Source organism: Papilio machaon, chromosome 19 (assembly GCF_912999745.1).
Source record: "Papilio machaon chromosome 19, ilPapMach1.1, whole genome shotgun sequence".
NCBI lineage: Eukaryota > Metazoa > Arthropoda > Insecta > Lepidoptera > Papilionidae > Papilio > Papilio machaon.
In genome coordinates, this window is record NC_060004.1 from 428682 (window position 1) to 455558 (window position 26877).

Here is a 26877-nt window from a genome sequence, read left to right on the forward strand (position 1 = left end):
CAGATCTTGTTGAAATTTGACATAGATGTAGAACATAGTCTGAAAGAACACATTAGCTATTTATTAAGTTTTTTTTTTTTAATTCAGCGCGGACAGATTCGACGGCAATAGCTAGTTTATTTATAATGGCAAAGTAAATAAAGTTTGAGAAAATTAAGCAAAAGGTTATTTTCATAGTATATTGATTTAAATGTCTTGATGACTTGAACATAAATCTCGTTTATGATCTCAACAGCGTGTACAATGAGTAAGATGACTTCAGTATCTGAAATAAAAATATTTTATAATTACTAACATAATAAATGAGTAATTATTACCATCTTACTTCTTACTAATATTATAAATGCGAATGTTTAGATGGATGGATGGATGTTTGAAGGTATCTCCAAAACGCTTCAACGGTTTTAGTGAAATTTGGCAGAACACATGCTACTTATTAAGTTTTTCTTTTTAATACCGCGCGGACGGAGTCGCGGGCGATAGCTAGTACTAAATAAAAGTGCTAACTTACGGCAACAAATCGTTCCATATCAAAGACAAACATATTGAAGGCGATGATTTCTTTCGGTCGTTGCGCGCGTAGGATCATATAGAGCAGTGCTTTACGCGGCCACAGGTCCGGTACTGCTTCCCAGCCGCAACAGTACAGCAACGTCGCCGTCTCAGAGCTCTGGACATATACACTCCTCTGTTACATTAGGGTACACAACCTGATAATGGGCTTCTCTAAATATCCAAAATTAGACGTCGTTTAAACTAGACTAGCGTTTTTAAAATAATAATGTTTAATTAAAACTTTTTATTGTGTTATAATGCTACTAGTCTAATTAATTATTTCCGTTGTTTGTAACAGTAAGATTCCACTGTCCTATTTTTTTTAATACAGTATTAGCCATATGAAGTACATACATATAAAAAAATAAAGATTACCACATCTTTCAACTTAGAAGAGTAATGACAGGGGATGTAGATATAAGCTATAGTACCGAGTGTATACACGATGTACTTGGGATCCAGCTCGTAGCCCTGTTGACAAATATAGCCTTTAAATCATTGCTACAAAAAAAGTACAAATATTTTAACATACATGTAATCATTGATTTAATAGACAGGTTATCAAACTTATATGCCCGGGTACTTGTAAGAATACAGTTTTATTCATTAATTGAATCCTGGTCAAGTGGTCAATAATGATTACGTTTACCTCAGTGACGTGGTACATGCACGTACATATCTGTATCATTGTGGCGAACAGAATGATGCCGATGTACACGTTGAACACTTCTTGTATTGTGTCCACGTAACTGAAACAATATTGTCGATGATTGTACCAAAGATTTGATTTTTTTTTTTAAAGAATGGCAAAAGATTAAGCTGGGTACTAGACGTTAAGTAACCGTAGTAATCTATACTAATACTAGCTGTCGCCCGCGACTCCGTCCGCGCGCAGTTAAAAAACAGAAAAGATTTGTTTGTTTGTTAGTTTGTTTATTAAACAGCCTTTAAAATTACTAACCGCCAGTAGACAAACGGCCTCGGTAGATGTTGATTCGGTTCGTACACTATGCCGTAGGGGGTAAAGTCGAGTCAGTCGTTTAACTTTTTTAAATGAATGTTTTGTTCTTTTCGGGCTTTGTGATTTTTAAATGCCTAGTGGACAGAGATGAAATTAATTGTCGCAATTTGTACCTGAATGCGCTACACTGACTTTGTATGACAAGAGAGACGCGCTTGCGCATCTGTTCCCTTGTCGGCGCCTTCATTGCGTCCTCCATGGCTGCGCAGAACAATCTCATCTTGAGACATGCGTGGTTGATACACAGCCCGAAGAAAGCGTCGTAACCCATAAAATTAACCAAGTATAAGAAAGCGCAGTACGCCGTATACACTGTCATAATCTCGAAGTACGGCGAGATAAAGACCGCATCTGGCTCCAAGAATGGTATGGCCACGTCGTGGGCGAAGTATTTCGGTGATTCAGATTTAGCGAGGAAGATGTAAGCGTTCATGACGGAGGCGAGGAAGGGAAAGTTGAGGACGCAGAAGGAGATGAAGGCGATGTAGCCCCGCTCGGCGTACACTCGGCTCGTCCTGATACCCTCGCCCACGATGGCCCGGTGGTGTGCTGGTAGCCTGCTGTATATTGCATAATCCGCATTCATTTCATCTATTAGACTTAAAGCGCTTTCCTCGTGGTAGTTCATCATGATTACCTGCGAGAAATAAGTTTCAATGAATAGTAAAATTATATACAAGTTTACTTACAAGACCAAGTAAAACACTTCATTTGCGTGTCGTAGGACTTTATAAGTTTAACCTTTAAAAATCCACCAAGAAATGGTCCGCCAACAGTGCTTTGTTTTATAACGTTAACCACGTCCCCGACCATCCAGAACCTGTATATTGCTATCATGATGAATATAGCAAACGGTGCCGCCGACAGAGCGACCATCGCTGCAATGAAATAAAAGAACTATTCATACTTGATTGAATGCAGTATGTAAACGAAAAACAGCTTGGTGTATAGGAAGCTTTATTTATTCTTTAATGTACGATTAATTAATACTTACTTCCATAAAACCAACGGATCTTACGTTTTTCAGGGTTAGGATATATGGCGGCGATGATCATTGCGTATGTAGCGAGCCTATAGGTCTTGTGAAATGGTTTATAGTGAACCTCCTCCATTGTTACAACTATAAGATTAAAGATACTTTATTTTATTTTCTGCTTTTAATAAATGAGACATTTCTGACTCTAAGATGTCATGTTTAAGAAATATAAGAAGTCTATTATGTCGTTTTATATAGTGTTACTTCAATCGCAGGTCCTCGGGCGATAAATTACTCTAATTTAATGCCCTATGAGGTTAAAATTGCTATTTAATTATGCTCTATGAAGATATAAAGGTATGCGATATTATATCAAAAGGTTATTTGTGATTATCTCATTAATAAATTATCAGATTAAGTATTCAAGTATCGATTTTAAAATTATTAATCATACCTTTTCTTTTTTTATAAATATAAAGCAATTTTCATAATGACATGATTGAAATTGTAATTACTAATGTCTAAATGTTCTGTGAATCGGAATTTCTTATAACCTTATAAAAATTAAAAATACAAAAGTAAGAATTAAAAAGCGTTCCATAGTTATATTTGGCTGTTTAGACAATTTTATTCGTGCAGAAAATCGTATGTACTTACGTATCTATGTATATATTTCGTGTTATAACTCTTTTCAAATATCTTAACGGCCCAAGGTGATCGCCTTAACACACTTATATTTGTGTTCTGCGCAACGATACGCAAGAATGTAAGAGCCATTAAGATATCTGAAAACATTTGTACCTGTAGGTATGTAACGCAGCGCTGGAGGTGTACGTGCGGCGCGCCTACACCTCCTACGAGATCACCTGCCTCCAGCATCTCGCGCTCTCCGGCGAGCTAGGCGTCGTGCACTTCCAGTTCGTGCTACCAACCGGACACCCCAACAGGTACCAAAAAAATATATAAATCAGTTTTTTAAACCGTAGAGACTGTCATTAGTTATAAGGAAGCATTTTAATGTCTAAGAACTACGTAATTTTAAGAAAATATATAATGAGAAAGTAATCTCTAATTGTGTAATTTACCTTTCCCAGGATCCCGATCAGTCAGTCAGAGATTGAGCTGTCGGCGGCGCAGGACGCGGAGGGTGTGCCGGCTGAGCTGAGCACTGCGGCCATGCGCAAGTGTCACCACCGCACCGGCGCTTTGGCTGCATTCCTCTCCTTTGAGCAGTTTGCGCAGTACGCTGATGAGCTGCTGGACCTGGTGCACGATTTCGCTAGCTCAGCCACTGTCAGAAAGGAGGTATGTTATCAACCGTGTACGTTCCCAACTATGTTCCCAATATGTGTCTAACAAAACCCAGCAGTGGTGATCTATTGGTCTTTTAAGAGTTAAAATTTGTTTTCTGCAGGACCTGCAAGCACTACAAGAGGGCAGTGAGAGTCGCGAGAGCACCAGTATCAACGTTGGTATGGACTACAAGCAGATTGTTGACGCCACTGATGTGGTCAGTACTATATCATTAGTAACGTTTAGTACACAGAGTTTATGTACTAACTCTGAGTATTGTGTTGATAGCCGCTGGAGCCTATCCACATCCTGATGATCGGTGTACGCGACAACGGCGAGATTGATGATGTAGCCGCGTCTCGTCGCTTCGGCAGCTTCTGCCGCGCGCACAGACACGACCTGCACGCTAAGAGGATACGACGCATTACATTCATGTTGCTCATCAAGTAATACATTTGTATACGTATACGTATACGCGTGCACGCACCAACGTATATGTACGTGCATACACGCTATAACTATGTACATTTTAAGATTAGACGAAACACTTTAACATGTTCAGTCTTACTTTCATTACGAATTTATTTAAATACGAAAAATCTTAATAATATTATAGATGGGAATGTTTTGATGGATGGATGGATGTTTGTTTGAAGGATTATTTGATTATTTCCGAAACGTCTCAAAGGATCTTGATGAAATTTAACACAGATGTAGAACATAGTCTGGAATAATACATAGGCTACTTATTAAGTTTTTCTTTAGTTCAGCGTGGAAAAAGTCGCGGGCAACAACTAGTGTATTATAAAATTAAACTGAAGATAATAAAAATATTAGAATGAGACTTGTTAAGTGTAGAATTTATTTAACTTCCATGATTTTAACTGATAATGATTTGGTTTCCAGGCGTCAGTTCCCGAAGTTCTTCACGTACCGGGCGCGCAATGACTTCACCGAGGACACGATCTACCGGCACCTGGAGCCGGCCAGTGCCTTCCAGCTGGAGCTGTACCGTATGCGTAGTTACGACCTGGAGGCGCTGCCCACCAGCAACCAGAAGATGCACCTCTACCTCGGAAAGGCAAAGGTACTTATACATATCTTGGTCCGTTCTGAACTCTTAACCATAGACAAACTGCACATTACACTACAGCTTGGAATTTAAAAAAGTATTTCTGGTTCAATACTTTTATTACTTTTGTCAGGTGAAGAAAGGACAGGAGGTGACAGACTACAGGTTCTTCATCCGCTCCATCATCAGACACCAGGATCTCATCACCAAGGAGGCCAGCTTCGAGTACCTGCAGAATGAAGGTGAAAGGTATGATCGAGATTTCGAACTTTTTTTATATTAATTTGCAAAACTTGTCGGATAAAAAAACATAATATTCCAGGGTGCTACTGGAAGCCATGGACGAGCTGGAGGTGGCTTACTCACATCATTTGGCCAAACGCACCGACTGCAACCACATCTTCCTCAACTTCGGACCTACTGTTATCATGGATCCCGCTAAGGTACAGTGTTATAATCTTTTTAACCTTGAACTGCGCTGCGCAGTACCCTACCTGCTATACCCCTACTATACCATTGTAATCTGCGCAGCTACCAGTGAGGGTTAAACCTATGTTTTTTTTTTTTATTTCCTCCAGATCGAAGAGTCCGTGCTGGGCATGGTGATGCGGTACGGTCCTCGACTGTGGAAGCTCAGGGTGTTGCAGGCAGAAATACGCTTTACACTAAGAATGGGTATGTAGTATCTATCTATAGAATAGTTTAACACCTTAAAAACTTGTATTAAATGATATTGATATATCAATTTTCAACTTTATCGCCTATGGCTTTAAGGTACAAATTTCCTTGCAGGTCCCGGGGTGCCGACAAAGAACGTTCGACTATGCCTCTCCAATGGGTCGGGATATTCTCTAGATATTTACACATATGAAGAGGTTTCAGACCCTAGGACAGGCGTGGTGAGTTGCATATCATATGAATTTAGGGGTTTATTATTAAAAAGGAATTAAAAAAAAACATTTCTTTGTTTCGTAGATAATGTTCCAGTCGTACGGCCCTCGTCAAGGACCTATGCATGGCTTGCCCATCTCCACCCCCTACGTCACCAAGGATTACCTGCAGCAGAAGAGGTTTCTGGTATGTATATAGTATAACAAAATGTCACCATAAGAGCTTTCATTTATCGTGGGTTTCTGAGACTAAAAGACGGACTAGAAGACAGAAACCCACGGTTAGAATGTATATAAAAGCATCCATACAAATCATATGGAACTGTAAGCATTTGTTTACTATTTGTTTTATTTTAGTGGTTAAATAATTTTTTTTTCTTTTTCTCGACAGGCGACATCACAAGGCACAACATACGTGTACGACATCCCGGATATGTTCCGGCAGACCATAGAGAAGCGTTGGCGCGAGTGTATAGAGGAAGGCAGCGTTGATGGTGAGCCGCCATCTTGTTACGTCACAAAAACTACCTATTTGGTGGTTGTAACGATTGTAATTGTGCAATTCCACTGCTGTAACGATTGTGACAAAATATTGTCTCTGAATTTCCAAAGACAAAGAGGAGTCACAATTGTATGTTTTAATAGAAGTGTTTAAACAGTGGAAACTGACAGTAAATGTATTGTTAAACATTCTATGACAGGTCCGGTGCCTGACAACGTGATGACGTCAGTGGAGTTGGTTGTGGAACCGGACGGTGAGCGGCACGTGGTCGAAGTGACGCGTCTTCCCGGACAGAATACTGTGAGTTATATATATTATTTGTATTTCTTTAGTAAAAGACTAAAAATTGTCTTTGATTTGTGACAAAAAGTGACCAAAGAGCAAATAAGTCACTTGATATTAAGTGATTTCTAATTTAATAACTAATGCTGCTGCGGATTCAGATATAAAATATAAAAGTAAATATTTATTTCTGTATATTTTCTTCTAGGTGGGTATGGTGGCCTGGCGTCTAACTCTGTTCACCCCGGAGTGCCCGCGTGGGCGTGAGGTTGTGCTCATAGCAAATGACCTGACGCATTACATGGGCTCCTTCGGTCCTCATGAAGACTGGCTCTTCTACCGCGCCTCACACTACGCACGACAACGTAATATACCAAGGGTCAGTATACATAAAGACCCTTCATATACAAGGCAACATAAATCGTCGATACTATTGTATTGCGTCGCAAGAATCGCGTTGAGCGCGCTCTGTACACACAACATTAAATTGTCGTTGACATCTTGTTACGTAGGTCGCTTCGCGACTAAACTCGCCGAGTTTCAAATATTTAAATTGCCTTGTGTACGCAACGTACACACACATGAGCTATTTACACTTTCATTTGTATTCTTATTTTTTTTTAATAATTATTTTAAACTAGCTTTTACACGCGACTTCGTCCGCGCGGAATATAAAAAATGCACACAAGATAAAAAAGTTCCTATATCCGTCTCCTAGTTCTAAGCTACCTCCCCATCAATTTTCAGCTAAAACAGTTCGACCGTTCTTGAGTTATAAATAGTGTAACTAACACGACTTTCCTTTATATATGTAGATCTGTTGTAGTTTCACTATTTAAAGAAAAATGTATTTTTTATTTCTAGATCTATGTGAGCGTGAATTCTGGTGCACGTATCGGAGTAGCTGAGGAAGTCAAATCAGAGTTCAACGTGGCCTGGCTTGATGCCGAGCGTCCTGAGAGGGGATTCAAGTTTGTATATTTTTATATTCAATTTTTTTTAGTATGTTGTTTAAATGACTTATGTGATTCAATATGTTTTTGTTTACTTAGGTATTTATACTTGACTCCGGAGTCGTACTCGCGACTGGGTCCGCTGGGCTCAGTCAAGACTCAGCTCATAGATGACGAGGGAGAGGCGAGATACAAGATCACTGATATCATTGGTATATATCACATCATGTTATTATTTATTACTTGAAAATAATTACATTGACGAATTTTCGAGTAAGAACCCAAAAGACTTTTGTCCAAAAAATCACTTAGCTTTATATTTTATCTTAATTATTTGATGGGTGTCAAAGAAATTAGCTATAGAATTAAATTAAACGAAAAATTAAAGTTTCAATAGTTAATATCGTTTGTATATTTGTATGTTAGGCAAAGAAGACGGTCTGGGTGTGGAGTGTCTGCGCGATGCTGGTCTGATCGCGGGAGAGACGGCGCAGGCCTACGAGGACATCGTCACCATCTCCATCGTCACCTGCAGGGCCATAGGCATAGGATCATACGTCGTCAGGTGAGCGTATAAATAAAATGAAAATTTTTTATTGCACGAAAAAAATACATAAAATGAAATAAAGTGAACAGTAACACAAAAAAAAACTTTTATTAGTACCTTTTTTTTTAAGTTTTAAAAACGTAAAATATGTAACCAAATACTTTAAAGAAATAAACTCATTAGTATTTTAACTATTCATCGTATCATGTCTCCTTGTCCTCAGACTTGGTCACCGAGTCATCCAAGTGGAGTCCTCGTACATAATCCTGACAGGGTACGCGGCGCTGAACAAGGTGCTGGGTCGCGCTGTGTACGCCAGCAACAACCAGCTGGGCGGTGTGCAGATAATGCACAACAACGGTGTCACACACGCCGTAGCTCCCACAGATTTGGATGCTGTAAGGACCGCGATCCGGTGGCTCTCCTACGTGCCCAAGGTAAGATTGCGTGCCATAGACCACTTGTCATCCATAGACCATCTGTTATACAAAATTATTGTGTTAATATTTTATAAACTTGTATGATTTAGGACAAGCTGAGCATGGTGCCGATAATGCGTTGCGCGGACCCTATAGACCGGCCTGTGGAGTGGGTGCCGCCGCGCTCAGCTCACGACCCGCGTCTCATGCTGACCGGAGATGCTCATCGTCCAGGCTTCTTTGACGCCGGCTCCTTCGACGAGATCATGAGGCCTTGGGCTCAGACTGTTATCGCTGGTAAGTCTACATTAAAAATGCCCTTAAATCGACGCCCACAACTTCTTTTTTAACACCTAATTGTAATTTAATTAAAAAATTGGTATATTCAGGTCGAGCAAGGCTGGGAGGTATCCCGGTGGGTGTGATCGCTGTGGAGACGCGCACGGTGGAGTTCACGTTGCCAGCAGACCCCGCCAACCTCGACTCCGAGGCTAAAACCATGCAGCAAGCTGGACAGGTATACCCTCGCTTCTGTCACTCTTCCCATATCTATTTATCTGTCTCACTCTACAATGTGGTTTCATCTTTTTCAGGTTTGGTTCCCCGACTCTGCGTACAAAACGGCTCAGGCTATAAACGACTTTTCGCGTGAGAACCTGCCCATCATCATCTTCGCCAACTGGCGAGGATTCAGTGGTGGACAGAAAGGTAAATTCTATTATCTATATATATAAAAGAAAGTCGTGTTAGTTACACTATTTATAACTCAAGAACGGCTGAATCGATTTGACTGAAAATTGGTGGGCAGGTAGCTTAGAACCAGGAAACGGACATAGGATAATTTTTACCCCGTTTTCTATTTTTTATTCCGCGCGGACGGAATCGCGGGTTAAAGCTAGTATAGTACAAAACAGTTTATTTATTTAGAAACATTCACAGAATACATGAATTTAATAATTTTTTTTAGACATGTACGAGCAGATCTTGAAGTTCGGTGCGGAGATAGTGCGAGCATTGCGCGGGGCGACGGCTCCCGTGTTGGTGTACATTCCGCCTGGCGCGGAGGTGAGAGGTGGTGCCTGGGCCGTTATAGACCCCAGTGTCAACTCACAGCGTATGGAGATGTACGCAGATCCAGAGGCCAGGTACGCAAACACGCACGCACGTAGACACGCAAATAATACACGCACGCATGTTCATATCAACCCAGGAAATTGAAGTACTAATTCAGATTTTTACCATTATTTGTATGTACTTCATCGTTCAATTTCACCTTAATAGTATCTCGTTAGAGAGTTGACTTTTCAACCGTAGTTATAATGCAATGTTAACGTCGTTTGTATCTCAGGGGTGGGGTGCTGGAGGCGGAGGGTATAGTGGAGGTGAAGTTCAAGCAGCGCGACATCCTCAAGACAATGCACCGCCTCGACCCTGAGCTGCTGCGACTTGGAGCTAGAATCTCAGGTATACTAAGCTAACTCTACATTTAAAGTCATTTCCTTTCATTCGTCAAAGTTGTACTAAATTTAAGTAATAAACTTAATATTATAAATGCGAATGTTTAGATGGATGGATGGATGGATGGATGTTTGTTTGAAGGTATCTCCAGAATCTGTATGGATCTCGATGAAATTTGGCATCGAAGTAGATCATAGTCTAGGAGTCTAGTCTATTCCGCGTTTCTTCTGATGAGTGTGGTGTCGGAAGCCTAATTTTAGTCCTCTTTCTCTTCCCACCCCTTTTCTTATAATAAAAGGATGGGAAGAGGAGGTGGATTTGATGGAGGAGATGCATAGGAAGGTTAAATATTTTCTTTTTGTGCGTCTCCTTCGTCGATTGAGAGTAGGCAACGCATCTGTAATTGCGAATGTCTATGGGCAGCGGTCGCTTCGCCATTTCGGCGAATTCATGTGGCCGCTTGCTCGTTTGCCACCTTGTAATATAAAAAAAAGAGCACGTAGGCTACTTATTAATACCGCGCAGACAGAGTCGCGGGTGACAATTAATTAAAGTAATAAATATGTATTTTTTATAGAAATGAAGGAACAAATGAAAGAAATATCAAAGAATCTGGACAGGCGAGGATCTATAGATGATGTACTGGTCAGAACTGACGCCGGCAAACAAGGTACGTTAACAACAAATATTACAACATCATGTGAAATGTACGTATTTTTAAATTCTTATATCGTACGTAGAATTCAAGTTATCTAGAAGATACTTTTAGATATAGCTAATTTTACTTGACTAACTTATCCAGAACACTTTTAGACATAATTTTATGATGTGTTACTTCAAGTAAGGCAATATTTCAGCTGAGTGCAAAGTACGCGAGTTGGAGGCAGATCTGTTGGCAGCGGAGAAGACTGTCAAAGCAAGAGAAAAGGAGTTAAGTCCTATATATCACGAGGTGAGTACACATTGTTAATTATAGACATTCGTATTGCTTGTAAATGTACCATAATGTTGTTATTTTTTTTTATTTCATACCTAAATGTGTATATTCATTATTTTAGATTGCCATACAATTCGCAGAGCTGCACGACACAGCGGAAAGAATGCTAGAAAAGGGCTGCATATTTGTATGTATTAACATTGAAAAGTTACATAACTAAATATGGTCCTTCGAGTCGGATTTCATGTTATATATACGATGTTTTAGGATATAATTCCATGGCGGTGGTCACGGCGGTTGCTGTACTGGCGACTGGCGCGGCTGCTGCGACAGAACGCGCAGGAGAGGCGCGTGCAGGAGGCTGTGCAGCCAGCCACGCACATGGACCAGGGTGCAGCCGCCGCCACCCTGCGCCGCTGGTTCACAGAGGATCAGGGCGAGACGCAGGTCAGCATCCTCACCATACGTACACAACTTAATGTGACATAATAAAACGAACGAAAGAAAGTACTATAAAATATAGGCTTCGAAAGCCGCCGATCTAGTCTGGATTTGGGGGGAAGATTTCAATTATCTTGGTGGGGGGATGCTTATGCTAGAATCTAGAAGATTGAGTTTATTTCATTTTGACAAAACTAGTACTCGCTTTAAATAATCATCTTTAGTAGTTTGTTTATGCAATTGGAGCCATCTATTTGAATATTTAATTTATCTTTTATGTAACTGCTACACTCATATTCCTCAAAAGATGGTTAATCTACACTAAGGGCTTAAAGTGACCGTTTAAAGAGTCTTTTGTGTTATGTCCAGTCCCACCAGTGGGAGCACGACAACGAGGCGGTGTGCAAGTGGCTGGAGGCGCAGGCGGGGGCGGAGGACTCACTGCTGGAGCGCAACCTGCGCGCCATCAAGCAGGACGCGGTGCTGCAAGCCTGCAACGCCCTCGTCATGGTACGTACACCTGCACGTACACGTACGTACACCTGTACGTACACGTACGTACACCTGCACGTACACGTACGTACACCTGCACGTACACGTACGTACACCTGCACGTACACGTACGTATATACACGTATACGTACACGAACGCATGTTGAGCATAAACTTAGCCTAACCCTAAAGCCGGCTCTGTATTCACTTACTCTAGTATTTAATAATGTAACAACATACAAAGTGTAAAACACCAAGACCAAGGAAAAACTAAAAAACATGAATCCAATTAAGCTCTCAATAAAATATTCTAAATCGCATCGTATTGTATTGTATTGTACTGTATTATACTGTACTGTATTGTACTGTACTGTACTGTACTGCACTGCACTGCACTGCACTGCACTGCACTGCACTGTATTGTATTGTATTTTATTGTATTGTTATGTATTGTATTGTATTGCAGGAGCTGACACCATCTCAACGCGCTGAGTTCGTGAGAAAACTCACGGCTTTAGAAATGGAACAATAGACAATTTAGTGTTTAAATGGAGAACAAATTATTTACGCGTACGTATACTTTGTATTTTGTATATTAGATGTATGTTTGCTTGGCTGTGTGATTGTTATTACACTCAATTTGAATTTTACTTTAATATCAATTGAAAATATACTTTATTAGTGTACAATAAAGTTTATTTTTGACTGTTCGATGGAAATTCTTTTGAAAGCAAAAGTGTTGTTATTTATGTTTCATTTTTATTAAATGGTTTCTCTTTAAAAGTTTAAAGACCTTAAAAATCTCAGAATGTATATTGCTGTATTTGATGTCGCCAAATAGTCGAATTTGTATGTTAACTAATAAATTTGGGAAAAATATCTATGGTAAATGTCATCACTTTAAAAATTAACTAGGCCATTGTGAAATTTAATAAAACAAGACAGATTTTGGTACAAAAAATCCGATCTATTTTTATAAAATTTGAATTAATCACACAAAGAGCTTGCATTTTTATGCTAAAAAGCATTTTATTTAACAACACGTTATAGTAAAAATTATGTTTTTTTTTTATGTTGTTGATTAACTGTTCGGAGCTTAAAGTTCCATCGGGTAGTAACTTTTAACAAAGTTACTTAATCTAATTAATTTATTGGGAAATAGCTTTGAATATTCTTTTAAACTGAAAGACTTCAAAGCTACAAAGCTTAGACTATGTTGATATATATTTAATCGGTGGGATGTATACAAATTTAAAAAAAAATTCAGAACTATGACTTATATACTGTTATGTTTTCAAAATATAATACGTCACTTTAGTTAGTGATTACGCCGAAATAGTTAAGAATTAATGACATTTCATAATTAACTGATGAGTTGAGTTGGTGGCATTGAAAGTGTTAAAATTTCAACCCATGTTACATAGTGATAATATGTCTTTTTAAGGGTAAATTAATTTTTGGTAATTACTCCAGTAGTTTTTGAGTTTATTGGTTACATACAAAATATAAAAATACAAATCTTTCTCTCTTGATTCACTGACTCTTAAACTATTTTAGTAACTAATGGCAGTTTTCTTAGACAAAACTGATGTATTATATTTTGAGAACAGTTCTAATAATTATGAGTCCTGTGGTATAGCAATATTTTATATAAGTAGGTACAATTGCATTGTAGATAAAAGGGTCTTGGCAGTCAAAGTGTTAGTCTCACATATCACGTCAGTTTCATAGTTTGGACAAATATATATTTAAATATACTACCAATGTTGCTTACTAAATGTACTTTTTATTTTTGCACATTTTAAGAGTGAAAAAATTACCTGTTCAGTAAAATATATACTCTGTTTTATGTATTTGTAATATTAACTGGTAACACTGTTGAACATTGGTAGTATTTTGTAATTTATCGGTACAAATGTTTGATAAACTCAATACATTCCTATAGTTTATAAACAATATTGTGTTCTATATATTCTTGGTTTGTGTTCTCATGAAGTTTTCTAGAAGGTTCTATTATTTGTTTTAGTCAATGTACGTTTACAGCTGTTTGAATTCTTTAGATCATGAACCGCTTGTGAAATGGCTCTGGTGAGACTTGTTTGTATAAAAATGTGTATTTAATAAATTATTGAATGATTTTTATTTTGAATTCTATTTCCTAAATGTGTATCCTTTCCGTTTTCCCACATCGCTGTTATGTCACCTGAGTAAGTATTATTGTGCAGAAGTAAGTTTGGCGTGGTCTGGACATATATGTTCAGATGATGGACAAATAAACAAGAAGGTAATAATATTGAATGTGGATAGTTACCAGAGGTAGGAAGATCGAAGAATGGATTTTTTTTATATCATAAGGTGGCAAACGAGCAAACGGTCATCTGGATGCGACGAAATTGTAAAGCGTTGCCTGCCTTTAATCAACGGAGAAGGGGTCGCACAGAAAGAGGATATTTCCCCTTCCTACGCGTCCCCTTTTCCACCAAATCCACTTCCTCTTCCCGTCCTTTCCTAATAAGAAAAGGGTGAGAAGGGAAAGAGGACCAAGATTAGGCCTCCAGAACGCACACTCATCAGACTGTACGCGGAATTGCTTCCTCTTCACGCCTGTCTTCTGTGTGGTCGTGATATTTCACTAGTCGAGCCGTACCCATTCGTGAACCCATCAAATATTGTTGCGGGATCTACCACTGTAAATTGGATGAAAGAGGATAGGGGAGTGAATTCACATATGACTGCTGAAAGAGATGTGTGGAAGACTGCTGATTTGCCGACATTATGTAAGGAAAATGAGCAGGATGGTGTTACAGGTAAGATGATTTTTATTGTGTAATTAATAAACAAATGGAAACACGAGAACTTCAACTTTTATTTATATTTAACGCTAACTTAAATGGTCTGTTAAGTTTACAAGGTGTAAGTCTTGCGATTGTCGACGAACCATATCACGAAGGTGCGGATCTGTGATGGTCGGAGTGTGACTACGAACTCTGACTCGTTGCTCTCCTGAGAGTCGGAGCTGCTTTCCGCCATCTCCTCCTCCTTGCTCGCCGTCCTGCAAGCACATAAAATGCTCACTATAATCGATACGAACCAAACTTAACAAAATTATGAAAGAAAATGTTGAACATAACAAACAATTATAAAATTGTACGTTTGTGGTTTTAAAGAAAAAACTAGTTTTATTCCTACTTTGAACCATATTTCTTGCCGTAGGTTCCCACTGTTGGAAACGCATATACAAAACATAACTGTTTTACCAAAGATATACAAAGAAATCCACTGTTAGCACTACACCAGTTACCTCTTCCTCCTGGTATTCTCCCACTTATCCCCTTCCTCCCGACTCTCCTCCTCAGCGCCATCTGACGTGTCAGCCTCGTAGTCCAGGTAACTCCTCATAGCCTCCTTACGCCGTTTCGCTCTTAGGTGAGCTAGCTCTGTCTTAGGTGCCATGTGAGTGAATTGAGCTAAAAAAATCACAAGATACTGCTTAAAAAAATCTAATGGATAGATCATTAAAAACAAAAGGTATTCTTTAAATGTAATTAAAAAAAACACGCAAAGTTTTAGTTACGAGTAAAAGAGGTTATATAACTTTTTCAGACGCTAACGTTATTTTTTTCTTAAAATAATAATTTTTCTTTACCAAGTAAACCATCTGACTCCTTGGATAATTTTTTGTCAATAATGTCTAAAGATATACCTTTACGCAATTGCGAAAATGTCTTCGTGTTTTCGGCTTCACTGTCATTATCTTGTCCAATGTCTGCATTTTGACGTTGTTTTTCTCTTGTGATCCTCTTTTTAGTATTATAAATCTCCAAGGGTATACTTGTAGTGGCGTAAGTCTTCCCTTTTCTTTTATTTCTATTCCTTCTAGATTTCCTCGTCGTGCGTTCTATTCTCGATAATTCTTCGTGCTTGTCTATTCTTATTTTCTTTCCCTTTATCTTCTTGAATCTTCTGGGCGCTGGTGTCTGTGGTTCGGGCCGTGGTTTTAGATTGTTGGCCGGTTTAATTTTGTAGTACATCTCGTACATTGACCGCGTTATGCCGTCGTCTGGTTCATTGGAAAAGAAATCTGGAAATGTGTTTAATTTTTAAAAAAATAGAAAAAAGGTAATAAAAAATTGTTAACTATTAATAGCGAAAAGGTAATATCTAAATTTGTTTCATACCGCCATTACGCCTGTTAGTTTTCACGCTGTGGCTTCCATTTCTTCTTCTTGCTGATCTTTTTTTCAAGTTCGATGAGAAATTTTCATCCTCCGTGGAGCCCACCTCCTCTGAACAGTTGCCCCACTCCACGAAGAACTTCATTGGTTTCACCCTACTGTGGTTGTAGTTTATTTTTGGTGACTTTTTAGAGTCCGCACGAAATCTGGTCCTCAGTAGATCACCGCTCAGATCAGGTTTAGGTGCAAAAACGATATGTCTGAAATCCGTTGGTATTATAGAGTTATTCTTCGTTTCTACTTCATCATATGATGTTGTCTCCTTGTACGGTTTCGTTGTAGTTTCCACTTGGGTGATAAACGCGTTGGAATCTGATGCGTTGGCCTCGTTCACTGCTTCGATCATATTCTCGGTGATGTTGAGTGACCTCTTGCGGCGCTCGTCATACTTATATCTGGACTTATATGTTTTCTGCTTCGGTGTTACATTTATTTTTTTGCGTGACTGTTTCCTTACGAAGTATGTATCTTCTTGTGTAAAATCTGAAACATAAGACAGTAATTAAACTGTTATATTGAAGGTTAATATGTAAGTGTTTGTTGTTGAGATAAAGCTTTGTACCTGAGTCTTTCCTCTCTGTTCGGTCAAGCTTGTCGTCGGTGTAGTCGACGTTGTCCTCCGGCAGGATGCCATCATCTCCACCGGAGTACACGTACCTGTAATGGCGTACGGTTTAAAAAATCTGAGAAGCATTACCATGAGTCCCAATAAGATACCCGGTTATTACTATACTTTTACGATGTCTAAAATAAGACGTCTTGTTTCTGATGCCTTCAATATGGTGCGTGTCACCTTGTGCTCCAGTCCATCTGGCGCGCCTCCTCTAGCCACTGGTTGGCGGCGAGTGTGGTCTCCCGCACCATGCGCACCTCGTGCTGCCCGAAGATCTTGCGCAGGTCAACCACAATGTGAGTCGTGCGCGGGCTCTCGTCCGTTGTGTCCTTTTCCATTTTGAATATTTCTATGACAAACATTTTTTAATTTATTTTTAGTAAAAACCTCAAAGCCGGGACCCATTAACTCCCCTTCGCCACTAATTTACATCGCTACTGGCTACTGCCTTGTCTTTTCTCCAACGGATCAGATTTTTTTAAATAATTTAATCTCCGCTGATGACGTAATACCTTTGTCAGAATTTTCGAGCGTGTTTTCAAGTCGGAGTAACACGGAACCCGCCTTCCAGGGCTCTAGCGTGATGACGTGTATGTGGCGCGGCAGCCCGTGCAGCCGCACCGCCGAGTACTGCAAAGTTAACAATACTTTGCATTGCTATTTACTGGTTACCAAAAGTACAAACTTTGGAGGTAAGCAAAGTTGGGTCGATTATAAGATATGTACGTACTCTTTTATTCCTTACGTTCTGCCACTTCCTTCTGTTGATCTTCTCTCCTGGTGCCAAGAACAACCAGGGTTCCATCAGCCACTTGCGAGCTGTGTAGGACACGCGCTCCGAGAACGTCTGCTCGTCCACTGGAGAAAAGAAAACACAGAAATTTAGACACTACTTTTGCTACAAAATCAATTTGCTATCAAATTTGGAGTAAAGCTTACTTTCTTGTCGGTAGTTGCCGAACATGATCCTGTGCTTCCCCTTCACCACTAGCCCCACCCCGTAAGCCTCCTCGTTCAAGGTTTCTTCCAGACCGAAACCGTCGTCGGTGAGAAGTCTTCTGTGAACCTTGAAAAACGACAAATATAATAAAGCAACCATAGTCACTGTCTTAAGAAGAATTAAGGACTGGTTCTTGCATTGTAGACTCGACATTAGATTAACTTTTTTATTTGCTTGTACGTATGTATACCATGAGCTCAATCTCGCCCTCACTGTAGGAGGTGCCGCCCTGCGCACGGTCCGTCAGCACGCACAGCTCCACGCTGGCATTGTTGGCACGCAAACAGATTCGAGACGTCACCGGGTAATAGCACGCCGCGACCGGCTTCTTCACCTGGTGACCTGCAACGTGCATATACCATGTTGTGTACTTAATAACTTATTGTTGAATGTGTTCTTTCCAACTATTGCATTTCATAAACTTACTGGTGCTCTCATTCCAGCAGTTGCGCTTCATCATCTGTCGGCTGTTGGCGTCCGTGTAGAACTCGCCGCCATTGCTGATGTTTGTCTTCAGAATGCTCACCACCTCTTTGCCGAGGTCGTTTCTGCAAATTGTGTAGACAACAAGCCATTTATTTCCTGCACATTACTTAGATTTATTTAATTACATCAACCTTGTGGTAACCTAGCAGTATTTTTTTCAAGTGCTTCTGTCATAAATACGTACCCAACAGGTATGGGTCCGATGATCCACTCTAATTCAATAAACTCCTCGCCGCGATAGAGCCGGATGACCTGCGTCACCCAGTCGCTGAACCTCTGTCTTATCTCTTTGATTAATGACCCTCGGACTGCGTGGTAGATTACTTTCTCTGCAACCTACAGAAGAATTAGTGTTACGGACCACTACTGGTCATTGGTCTTTTCATTTTTCTATCATATACATGTGGTCATATTTACTTCTTCGGTCACTTTCCACATCTCTTATTCTTTTCACCAAATTAAACGTGGTCACCTCACGAAAATGCAAACACCAAACCTTGTCGCCGTGAAGGTAATGTGAGCATGTAGGTGCTGCTTACAGGCGTGGGCCGGTTCCTGGAGGGCCGGAAACTGTACGCGCCGGACTGCAGCGGCTGCTGCACCTGGCTATAGTAGTAGAAGTTCTGGGAGATCTGCACCTTCACGCCGTCCACGTGCTGTATCGACTCCAGCAGGCCCGTCTCTTTGTCTATCGTTACTTTTAAATACTGGAAAGAGTTATGATTTACGACAATTAAGTTGTTTACAACAAAAAATTTACTAAAGTTCTATAGAATATAACATCTAACAAATGTTACGATTGCATAGATTTAAATAAAGCTCTATTCCAAATACCTCATTAGATATATTTGGTGTTAATTCTTGATCAGCTTCAGGGCCATGGTGTGTCTTCTTAACGAAGGATGACTCTTCCTGAAAAACAGCAAAAGACAGCAACTTCTTACACATATTATATTGACTATCGATTTATATTAAAATATGGAAAACAAGTTAAGACTTTTCATTTGCAATGAAACAGGAAATTGAAATAATGATTTCTTGTTTCACTAAATAGGTCTCTCATTGTGATCTTTTAGTCTAAATATTTCATCATAACCTGGAAGTTAAATTAATCATTGACAGATTTTTTGAGTCGTCGTTTTACTGAGTCATTGTAAATGGAGAAAAAAAACTTTAGTCATTTGGGAAGTGAAGCGAATCTGCAATTGAATTATGCTATTCAGGTTGATATTCTTGTCACATAGCTTACGATTTACGTCACAAAATATATTTACTTCTACTAGTAAAGTGGATGGCTATAAAAGTAGAGGAAGACCAAAGAAAGTATGGATGGATTGTGTGAAAGAGGACATGGGTAAGAAGGGGGTGAATTCAGTTATGACGGCTGATAGAGATCTATGGAGGAGTAGTACATACTGTGCCGACCCTCCATAGGGACCCTCATAAGGGCAGGTTGATAATGATGAGGATGAGTAAAATTTTAGAACCGTTCGGAGAAGGGAACGATTTTGCCTTAGGTAAACTGATCTAGTCAAAGAAATCTGTCACATTTGTACGTGGGTTTTCAGTAGTTTATCAGTTTACCAATGGATCCCTGATAGGTGCGAGGTAGTAGGCTGTGTAGCCGAGTGGCGGTATATTCTCCGCCTCGAAGCACAGCTCCTGGATAGCGCTGGAGCTGCGCCCCGGCAGGTTGATGACGGAAGCGGGCAGCGGAATCAGCTGGTATTCCACCTCCTCATCTGTATAACGAGTAGTCAAATATTAAGTTTTCATTCCTTAATAAGAAGAATATTGTTGGTCTATCTGATGTCGAAAGGAAGGTTCTGCTTACCATTATAGTCCCGGATAGAATAGTGCATGGCGATGGCGGGCAGGCGCACGTGGAAGTACGTCTTGATACTGGATGGGTTGTACACCAGCAACAGCATCGTGTCCTGACTCTCGGAGAACTGAAAACACAAAAACATATATCAATTTCTAAAAATTTTCAGCAAAAACAGGAAATAACTAGTTTAGTATTCTGAGGTTATATCGATGAACGTAATTGAACTGACCCTGCACTGGCTCATATTGAGCTGGTGACAGATGATGAACTGCTGGTTGTTCTTGGATCGCCGGCTGCCGCCCCACGTCGGCGTCAGTGAACTAGGACATAGTGAATGAGACCATATAATTAAGTGAAATACTGTATAATAAAGAATTTTCTTTAAAGTTACTGATTTAACTGTTCATTGTTATTTAGTATGTAAGAATATTACAAGGAAAAGAATACCTTAAATATTGGGAAACTTTTTTAGAGCAAGATTCGACAGCATCCGTCAATGTTCGTATGAAGTCTAAAGTAACGTGTTGTTGACTGGTGCCTGGAAACAGGAGGTAGAAACAACTGAATAGAGTTGAGGATGTCGGAAAATAATAACATGAAAAAACAATTATTTGTTTATAATTATTACGTAATCTAACGTGATTGCTTTAGCCAAAAAAACTATCGGATTGACGTAAGTTGAGACGATGATGAACTAAACGCAGCTCTAGCCTTGGGGTCACAATTTTGTTGAGTAATGTGGCACCCTCTGCTCCACAAGTTGGAATTCAGACAGTGAGTAAGTGTGGTGCTGGTGCTGGGGGCTAGACCTGTGATGGCGTCATGGTGCAGTAGCAGGCTGACGGCGTGGCGCAGCAGGTGAAGCTCGTAGGAGTCACCCATACGAGATATCACGGTCAACTGCTTCACCACCTGGAACAACTCGTAAAATTGAGTACAGACGTTACAACAAGTCGGAGAAAAGACTCATTTCTATGCGAATCCCTTCCATATGGAATGCACGAAGATTAGTTTTTTGACCTCCATATCAATTACGAATTCAACCAATGAATTTTGGACCAGAAATAAACCAGTAATTAGAGTGTTTTAGAGTACTAATCATAATAATAATACCTGTAGAAAAATGTGTGATTTCCTCGCTAGATATTTGAGACTTGGTCGCGAAGTGTAAAAGCCAGTCCAGTAAGTCGTGGAATCACTGCCGTATGGCAAATAGTCACTCTAAAAAAAGCAAAACAAATTGAGTACCTAAATAAAATAAAATACACCATTAACTTTATTTATTAAGCCAACAAATATAAAGAATTAAATTTCGACATATGGTGACTAGCGTGCTAGCAGCCATGATTAATTTACTCGTTATTTTTGCTTTTGCTTTTTTTAAACATCGTATAAATTACCTTCTCAGTGAAGACCGACTTGTCTCGCCTGCCGTACATGTAAATAGCCTTCAAGTAGCAGGAGGGTGTGGAATAGAATACGTTGACATCGGACAGGTTCGCAGGATGGGTTGTCACGTGGCTAAAAACACATGCAAACTTACGAAGAGTTCATAGTTATTTGTTATCAGAGAGCTTTTCTAGCCGATGTGACAAATCTAGGGCTCGGTACTTTACAATTTGGGCATTCTTTTAAATGACAAAAGATAAAAAAGGGAATAACAAATGTTACTTGATTAGTTTGTCGATGTTCATGAACCAGTTAGCGGCGCTCTGGTAGGTGAAGTCTCCTCCCATCGTCACCATGATGTTGTCGTGGTCGTAGTACTTCGCCTGTCGCTCTATTTGAGCTATGAAGTCATTCACCTGTACGTAATAACATGATCGGTAAGAAGGTAATTTATCTCGCTAACTGGAGAAATAAGAAGAAAAGATAAAGGCGTTGAAAGCAACCTGTACGCACTAGAACTGTATGTATTCATGTAGAAGCTAGGGTAATGTATATTTGATTAGGAAGTTTCTTTTTAGATATACAAAATAGGATTTATATAATATATGGAAAAATACAACTAAATAACAACATAAAAATAATTGAGCCATTCAATCTTCTACAAGGACTTCTCGAGATTTTTTATGAAATTGGCGATTTAATTAAAGAATATTTTACAATTTTATTGTTTCATTCAATACTTAGTAAGTATTAAGCTGTTTGTAGAAATTGTTTCAAAGAAAATCGCGGTCATGGTCCAGTTAAAAATAATGACTAATGATAAATGACTTTTTCTTTTTATTGTCTTTTCCAAATAAAGCAATGGTATTTTTTTGCCTTTGAATTGAAGTAATAATTTATAATGTCAACCTAATTAGGTTCAAAAAGACTGTATTTTGTGATTTATTACACCCTTGTTTTTATTAAATGTACGCTATTTATGCTTTAAGATATATTTACTTAGTGCACGATATCAAAGACTTAAGAGACGAAGTTCAGCTTTTTACCCTAGCGTCTGCGTTGTAGACATGGCTATCAGGATCGTCGATGATGGGCTCGTCACTACAGAGAAAGTCGAAGCAGAAGCCATCGGGCGCGTTGTATAAGTTGAACAGGTTGTGCGTCATTATGTCAGACATTTTACCTGATATTGTAACAAATAGCACATTAGAGTACATTTGAATGGTGTTACAGTTGAACCTGGATAAGTGAGAGTCTAAGAGACCGCTATTTCTCTTGCTTATAGAGTTGGTCTGTTGGAACCGGACAATGACTTTCGTTTATAGAGGTTTCTCGCTTATCTAGGTAAAGGCAAAACATTGTTTACTTACCTAGAACATTGCTTCCTCGCCACATAAATTCCATTCTGTCTTCTTCTATCATAGATTCTCTTTCTTTATGATCTACACGGCCTAAAAAATAAATAATTATATGAGACCTTAAATGTGTTCCATAAATTTTTAAAAGTTTCCAAACTTGATCTTTAGCATAGTCTTAGTTGTTACTACTTGTTACTTAGTTGTAACTAGTTTAATTGCCTAATTATTTTTCAAACAGACATACCAATGAAGAGTCCATCGTATCCCATCTGAGCGAGGAGCGAGGCCTGCTCGCGCGTGTGTCCGTACGTGTCGACCTGCCACGCCGCCTTCGGCTTGCCGCACGGGCCTAGTGTGTCGTTCAGCTTTCTAAAATTATCAGTAACTGACTAGATAACAGCATTGACTAATCTTGATCAGAAATAACATTCGTTTGTAAAATTTTAAGGAAGTCTCATTCATTTAACAGTATATGAACCAGGAGATAATATCCCGTGGCAGCTCCGAGATTTGTAAAAATACTCGATTACTTATTTATGGTGTTCTTAAGTATAATAGAATGACTCATTTTAATAGTTGACTATCAAGTACAGACAGCAGTTGTAAAGATAAGGGATGCAGTTTTAATCGATTTAAAATGCCGGTCATACGAAATGTTTGCTTAACCAGTTTGTCCTGAACCTTTGTAAATGTTGGCCAGTTTTATTACAATCCACTGACCTAAGACCCCAAGTATACTGGTCAATAATCTGTAGGTAGTCAGTGGTGGCCTCGTCGTTCTGCACCCAGCCGCCGCCCGCAAATTCGACGCGGCCCTCAGCCACCAGGGCGCGGAATGTGGCGCGCGTAGCCGGCCGCTGTTCCTTCCACCAGCGCCAGAAATACACCGTCTCCGAGAACGTGAACCTGTGATTCAACAAATACATCGTGTCCAACACTCATACTACATTCGATACATCATCATCGTCTAGCCATTTTCCTTCCATACATCTCTATCAGCCGTCATATATCTTTCACACAATTCATTCATACTTCCTTCGGTCTTCTTCTTCCAACCTCAAACCAAAATTCTAACAAAAGCTGCAGGTTGTTTGCTAATATTAATAGCACAAAATACATTTAAAATGAGAAAATCAAGTTCCTAAAGCTACAGTAACGAACAAATAACCTAAAAAGAGGAAGATAACATTTTCACTATGACTTTCTTCTTATAATTCCCATCAATATTGTTGTTGTACAATTGAGTTTGAATTTCAGATTCCAGGTAAACTGTATTTACTGAGTGTCTGGCTGCTATCATTAACAACACAATACCAGCAATCTAATTACTGATTGTTTCACCACTTTTTATTCTTAGAATTGTTAACCTTTCTTCAAACACGATATTATTAATAACCGCAAAAATCAATATACGTCAATATATCTGCTAAACTCTACAGTTAAATAACTCCTTTACAATTTCGACACCTTGGAGCCGGTGTAAGATTCCAATACATACTCAGACCCGTAAATTGTTCTATAAGGTTAGACATTTGGTTAGATTACTCATATTACACTAATGGAGGCTAAATAACGATTCTGTGTACGACATATCTATAAGTCAACAAACAGCCTAATCGTGGTAAGAGCCGTTTCTTACGAACAGTATAATAGTAAAAACCACAAAAGTTTAAAGTTATATATATATCTATAAGTTAGTCTGGTGGATGTGAAGTAGAATTGTCTTACTTCCGTCGCTTATCATGAAGTAGCTCCGACAGAACTGAGTGGTATATCAGTTGGACATTTGCCGTGCTCACGGAAGTCCGCGCTGAAATTCAATTAATTACACATTTAAATAGAAAATTCGAACGAATTTTATAAGATTTAACTTATAGATATAGATTCAAATATCAGGAAAGATGGTTATTACTTACTTCCATAGTAATATTCATCGTATGTCTTGACCCAACCAGCGTCCATATGCGAGTGAGGAATGAGGTGCACATTCAGGGCGCCGTCACGGGTTTGCGGACATTGCTATACAAGAATTATTATATAGCTTAACTAGCTGAATTAAAAAAAAAAAACTTAATTAATAGCCTATGTTCTTCCAGGCTATGTTCTACGTCTATGCCAAATTTCAGCCAGATCCATGCAGCCATGCTGGACATGCTTACATACATATATATTCTTATACTCTACTTTTCAATGATTCCTTTGATTTATCACAAAAAACAGTTATCAATACAAATTGTGAATCTAAACGAAAAAAAAAAGAAATGAAAAAAACGGATCCAATTTCGCACCTTGGGTTACTCCTGACTACAATACGACAATGATGGATTTATCACGTTAAAGCCTGAACTTAATCTATTGCTGGTGATAAAAAAGGTTCCTGTCCAAGAAATATCTGTGAAATTCATCAATTTAAGACTGCTTTGTACTTGGTAGTTGATAGTACAGTGTCAAAAGCCTATCACAATTCTCTGGAAGGGGACTGCAAAAAAGAGAATTTATTATTATGGCGATCGGGGTAGTTTACGTCCAGCTGTGGATGAACATAGATAATAAATAATAATGCTTACCTTATACCCACATTCTATCTTTTGTTTTACGTTCAAACTTTGACTTCTGGGCACGAAACTCAGTAAAAATAAAAACGTCCCAAACATCATTGTATTTTAATATTTGAAATATTGTACATGCACATTGGAGTTACAGTTTATTTAGTTTTAACGTCAGTAAATTAACACTTGTAGTTACATATTTAAAAATCTGATTTGTTTTATTTTTAAAAGATGAATATTATTATATTTAAGATTGTCACAATTATTTTTCGATAACATGAGTTCATTTACTTGAACACGGGATCATTTTCTTTAACCAATGCTGACCCGGAAACGAACAAACCGATTGTGGCATACGATTTGATACTGAAGTGAGATACGTATGAAGTCGTGTAATACTCAGTTTGTTTATGATAAAGATGCTTTTACAATGGCATTGTTAATTGAAACATTGATCACAGCTCTTGTAAAACGTTAGATGTTGTCTTTCTCAAGCGAATTCAATGTAATTATTTCTCTAAGTAATTCTATTGCTTTGTCTATTAGCAGCTAAATGAAGATTTATGTTTTGTCTCAAATTTATTTGTTTAATTTCTAAAAGCCGTATTTTTTCAGTTATTTGTTACACTCTTCCTGTTTTAATTTATTTAGTATCAATTCATCAAAGTTTACAGTAAAACAACTTTTGTTTCAATAGTGTATTTACTGTCGATTAAGTTGTAGTCTAAATTAAGTGTAACAGAAAAGGTTTTTTTGTATTTATTTTTTGGGGGCACTTTCAATATGGCCGATGCCTAAGTCACCTTATGGCTAAACGGTAAAGTTCATGCTAGCAATAACATATGTGTCGGATTCACGAAAACATTCAACAACCAGAAGTGTTTTCACATGAATTGTCTTAAACTGTTATAATAATAAGCCGATCCATTGTGTAATGTATACTAACGAAAATATTGAGACGACTAACATTATAATATCATCAAAATAAACATCTTTGACTTGATGTTGACTAAGGGCTGCTGTAAATGGACAGATTTACACAGTCGTCGCGTGTCGACAGCAAATTGCAGTCCGTGTACAGTGATCATAAACTGCCGACCGCTTGACTTGACAGTCTAAAGACAAATTTGGTAGACAATATATGAGATAACAATATATGAGAATGTTTCGACAGTCGAAACTCAGGAATAAGTGGATTGTTTTTGCATTTGTTTCCTAAGCTATTGGTTTTAACAAGTTGTAAGATTCAAAATTCAACAATTTTAAATCTAGATGAACTACAAAGTTACCTGACCCAGCGGACATAAACGAAACTAATTTATAATAGCTCGCCAGCTACCTCCTCTCAATGTCAAAGGGTCACAAGATCCTTCTTGTACAGTAGCTGACTTGTTATATTTTTAGCCGACTTCAAAAAGAAGGAGGTTATCAATTCGACTGATTTTCTTTTTTTATGTTTGTTACCGCGAATCTCCGCCCCTGGTGGTCCGATATTGATAAAAATTATTTTAATCGAAAGGAAGTACTTGCAGATGGGTCCCATTTTTTTGTTTTATTTTTTTAATTATTTTATGTTATTTT

General features: G+C 38.7%; 3 protein-coding genes across 3 annotated transcripts in view; 1 reads left to right on the forward strand and 2 right to left on the reverse strand.

Moving 5' to 3' along the window:
- The window catches only part of LOC106715676 (acetyl-CoA carboxylase), a 43018-nt gene extending 30548 nt beyond the window's left edge, over window positions 1–12470 (forward strand). The window contains exons 28-55 of the mRNA XM_045682695.1: window positions 3360–3499; window positions 3647–3857; window positions 3967–4062; window positions 4134–4291; window positions 4752–4932; window positions 5051–5166; window positions 5240–5360; window positions 5496–5592; window positions 5710–5816; window positions 5893–5994; window positions 6199–6301; window positions 6509–6609; window positions 6800–6970; window positions 7456–7562; window positions 7644–7756; window positions 7971–8109; window positions 8315–8528; window positions 8621–8807; window positions 8900–9027; window positions 9104–9218; window positions 9478–9655; window positions 9859–9974; window positions 10546–10638; window positions 10826–10920; window positions 11027–11092; window positions 11173–11352; window positions 11716–11856; window positions 12305–12470. Of these exons, the coding sequence (XP_045538651.1) occupies window positions 3360–3499; window positions 3647–3857; window positions 3967–4062; window positions 4134–4291; window positions 4752–4932; window positions 5051–5166; window positions 5240–5360; window positions 5496–5592; window positions 5710–5816; window positions 5893–5994; window positions 6199–6301; window positions 6509–6609; window positions 6800–6970; window positions 7456–7562; window positions 7644–7756; window positions 7971–8109; window positions 8315–8528; window positions 8621–8807; window positions 8900–9027; window positions 9104–9218; window positions 9478–9655; window positions 9859–9974; window positions 10546–10638; window positions 10826–10920; window positions 11027–11092; window positions 11173–11352; window positions 11716–11856; window positions 12305–12370 (3642 nt within the window). The 3' untranslated portion in view covers window positions 12371–12470. The remainder of the gene's footprint in view (window positions 1–3359; window positions 3500–3646; window positions 3858–3966; window positions 4063–4133; window positions 4292–4751; window positions 4933–5050; window positions 5167–5239; window positions 5361–5495; window positions 5593–5709; window positions 5817–5892; window positions 5995–6198; window positions 6302–6508; window positions 6610–6799; window positions 6971–7455; window positions 7563–7643; window positions 7757–7970; window positions 8110–8314; window positions 8529–8620; window positions 8808–8899; window positions 9028–9103; window positions 9219–9477; window positions 9656–9858; window positions 9975–10545; window positions 10639–10825; window positions 10921–11026; window positions 11093–11172; window positions 11353–11715; window positions 11857–12304) is intronic.
- Window positions 221–2714, reverse strand: LOC123722109 (odorant receptor 13a-like). Its single transcript, XM_045682694.1, has 7 exons — window positions 2571–2714; window positions 2318–2454; window positions 1690–2213; window positions 1205–1304; window positions 931–1026; window positions 512–670; window positions 221–265 (listed from the first exon to the last, which is right to left on the reverse strand). Exons 1-7 carry the CDS (start codon window positions 2686–2688, stop codon window positions 221–223), a joined length of 1179 nt encoding a protein of 392 aa, XP_045538650.1. The 5' UTR covers window positions 2689–2714.
- Window positions 12471–14737: 2267 nt separating the features above from the next.
- On the reverse strand, window positions 14738–25327 carry LOC106715851 (lysosomal alpha-mannosidase). Its single transcript, XM_045682576.1, has 29 exons — window positions 25322–25327; window positions 24664–24766; window positions 24476–24557; window positions 23468–23653; window positions 22992–23116; window positions 22760–22840; window positions 22436–22572; window positions 21672–21805; window positions 21401–21521; window positions 21114–21221; window positions 20810–20912; window positions 20448–20538; window positions 20230–20320; window positions 20007–20124; window positions 19757–19914; window positions 19007–19084; window positions 18712–18879; window positions 18357–18508; window positions 18113–18234; window positions 17877–18028; window positions 17626–17752; window positions 17417–17544; window positions 17199–17316; window positions 16867–17035; window positions 16636–16730; window positions 16017–16556; window positions 15542–15919; window positions 15140–15305; window positions 14738–14890 (listed from the first exon to the last, which is right to left on the reverse strand). The coding sequence occupies exons 1-29, from the start codon at window positions 25325–25327 to the stop codon at window positions 14743–14745; spliced, it is 4185 nt and encodes a 1394-aa protein (XP_045538532.1). The 3' UTR covers window positions 14738–14742.
- Window positions 25328–26877: the final 1550 nt, after the last annotated feature.

Coding starts and splice junctions, on each gene's coding strand:
- LOC123722109 (XM_045682694.1), bottom strand. CDS start 2,688: ATGGAGGAGGTTCACTATAAACCATTTCACAAGACCTATAGGCTCGCT. Junction 2,214..2,317: donor TTCTTGGTGGATTTTTAAAG/GTTAAACTTATA, acceptor TATTTCTCGCAG/GTAATCATGATGAACTACCA. Junction 1,027..1,204: donor GCATGTACCACGTCACTGAG/GTAAACGTAATC, acceptor ATTTGTCAACAG/GGCTACGAGCTGGATCCCAA.
- LOC106715851 (XM_045682576.1), bottom strand. Junction 21,806..22,435: donor TCTACAACGCAGACGCTAGG/GTAAAAAGCTGA, acceptor TATTACGTACAG/GTGAATGACTTCATAGCTCA. Junction 18,509..18,711: donor CCAGGAACCGGCCCACGCCT/GTAAGCAGCACC, acceptor ATTCTTCTGTAG/GTTGCAGAGAAAGTAATCTA.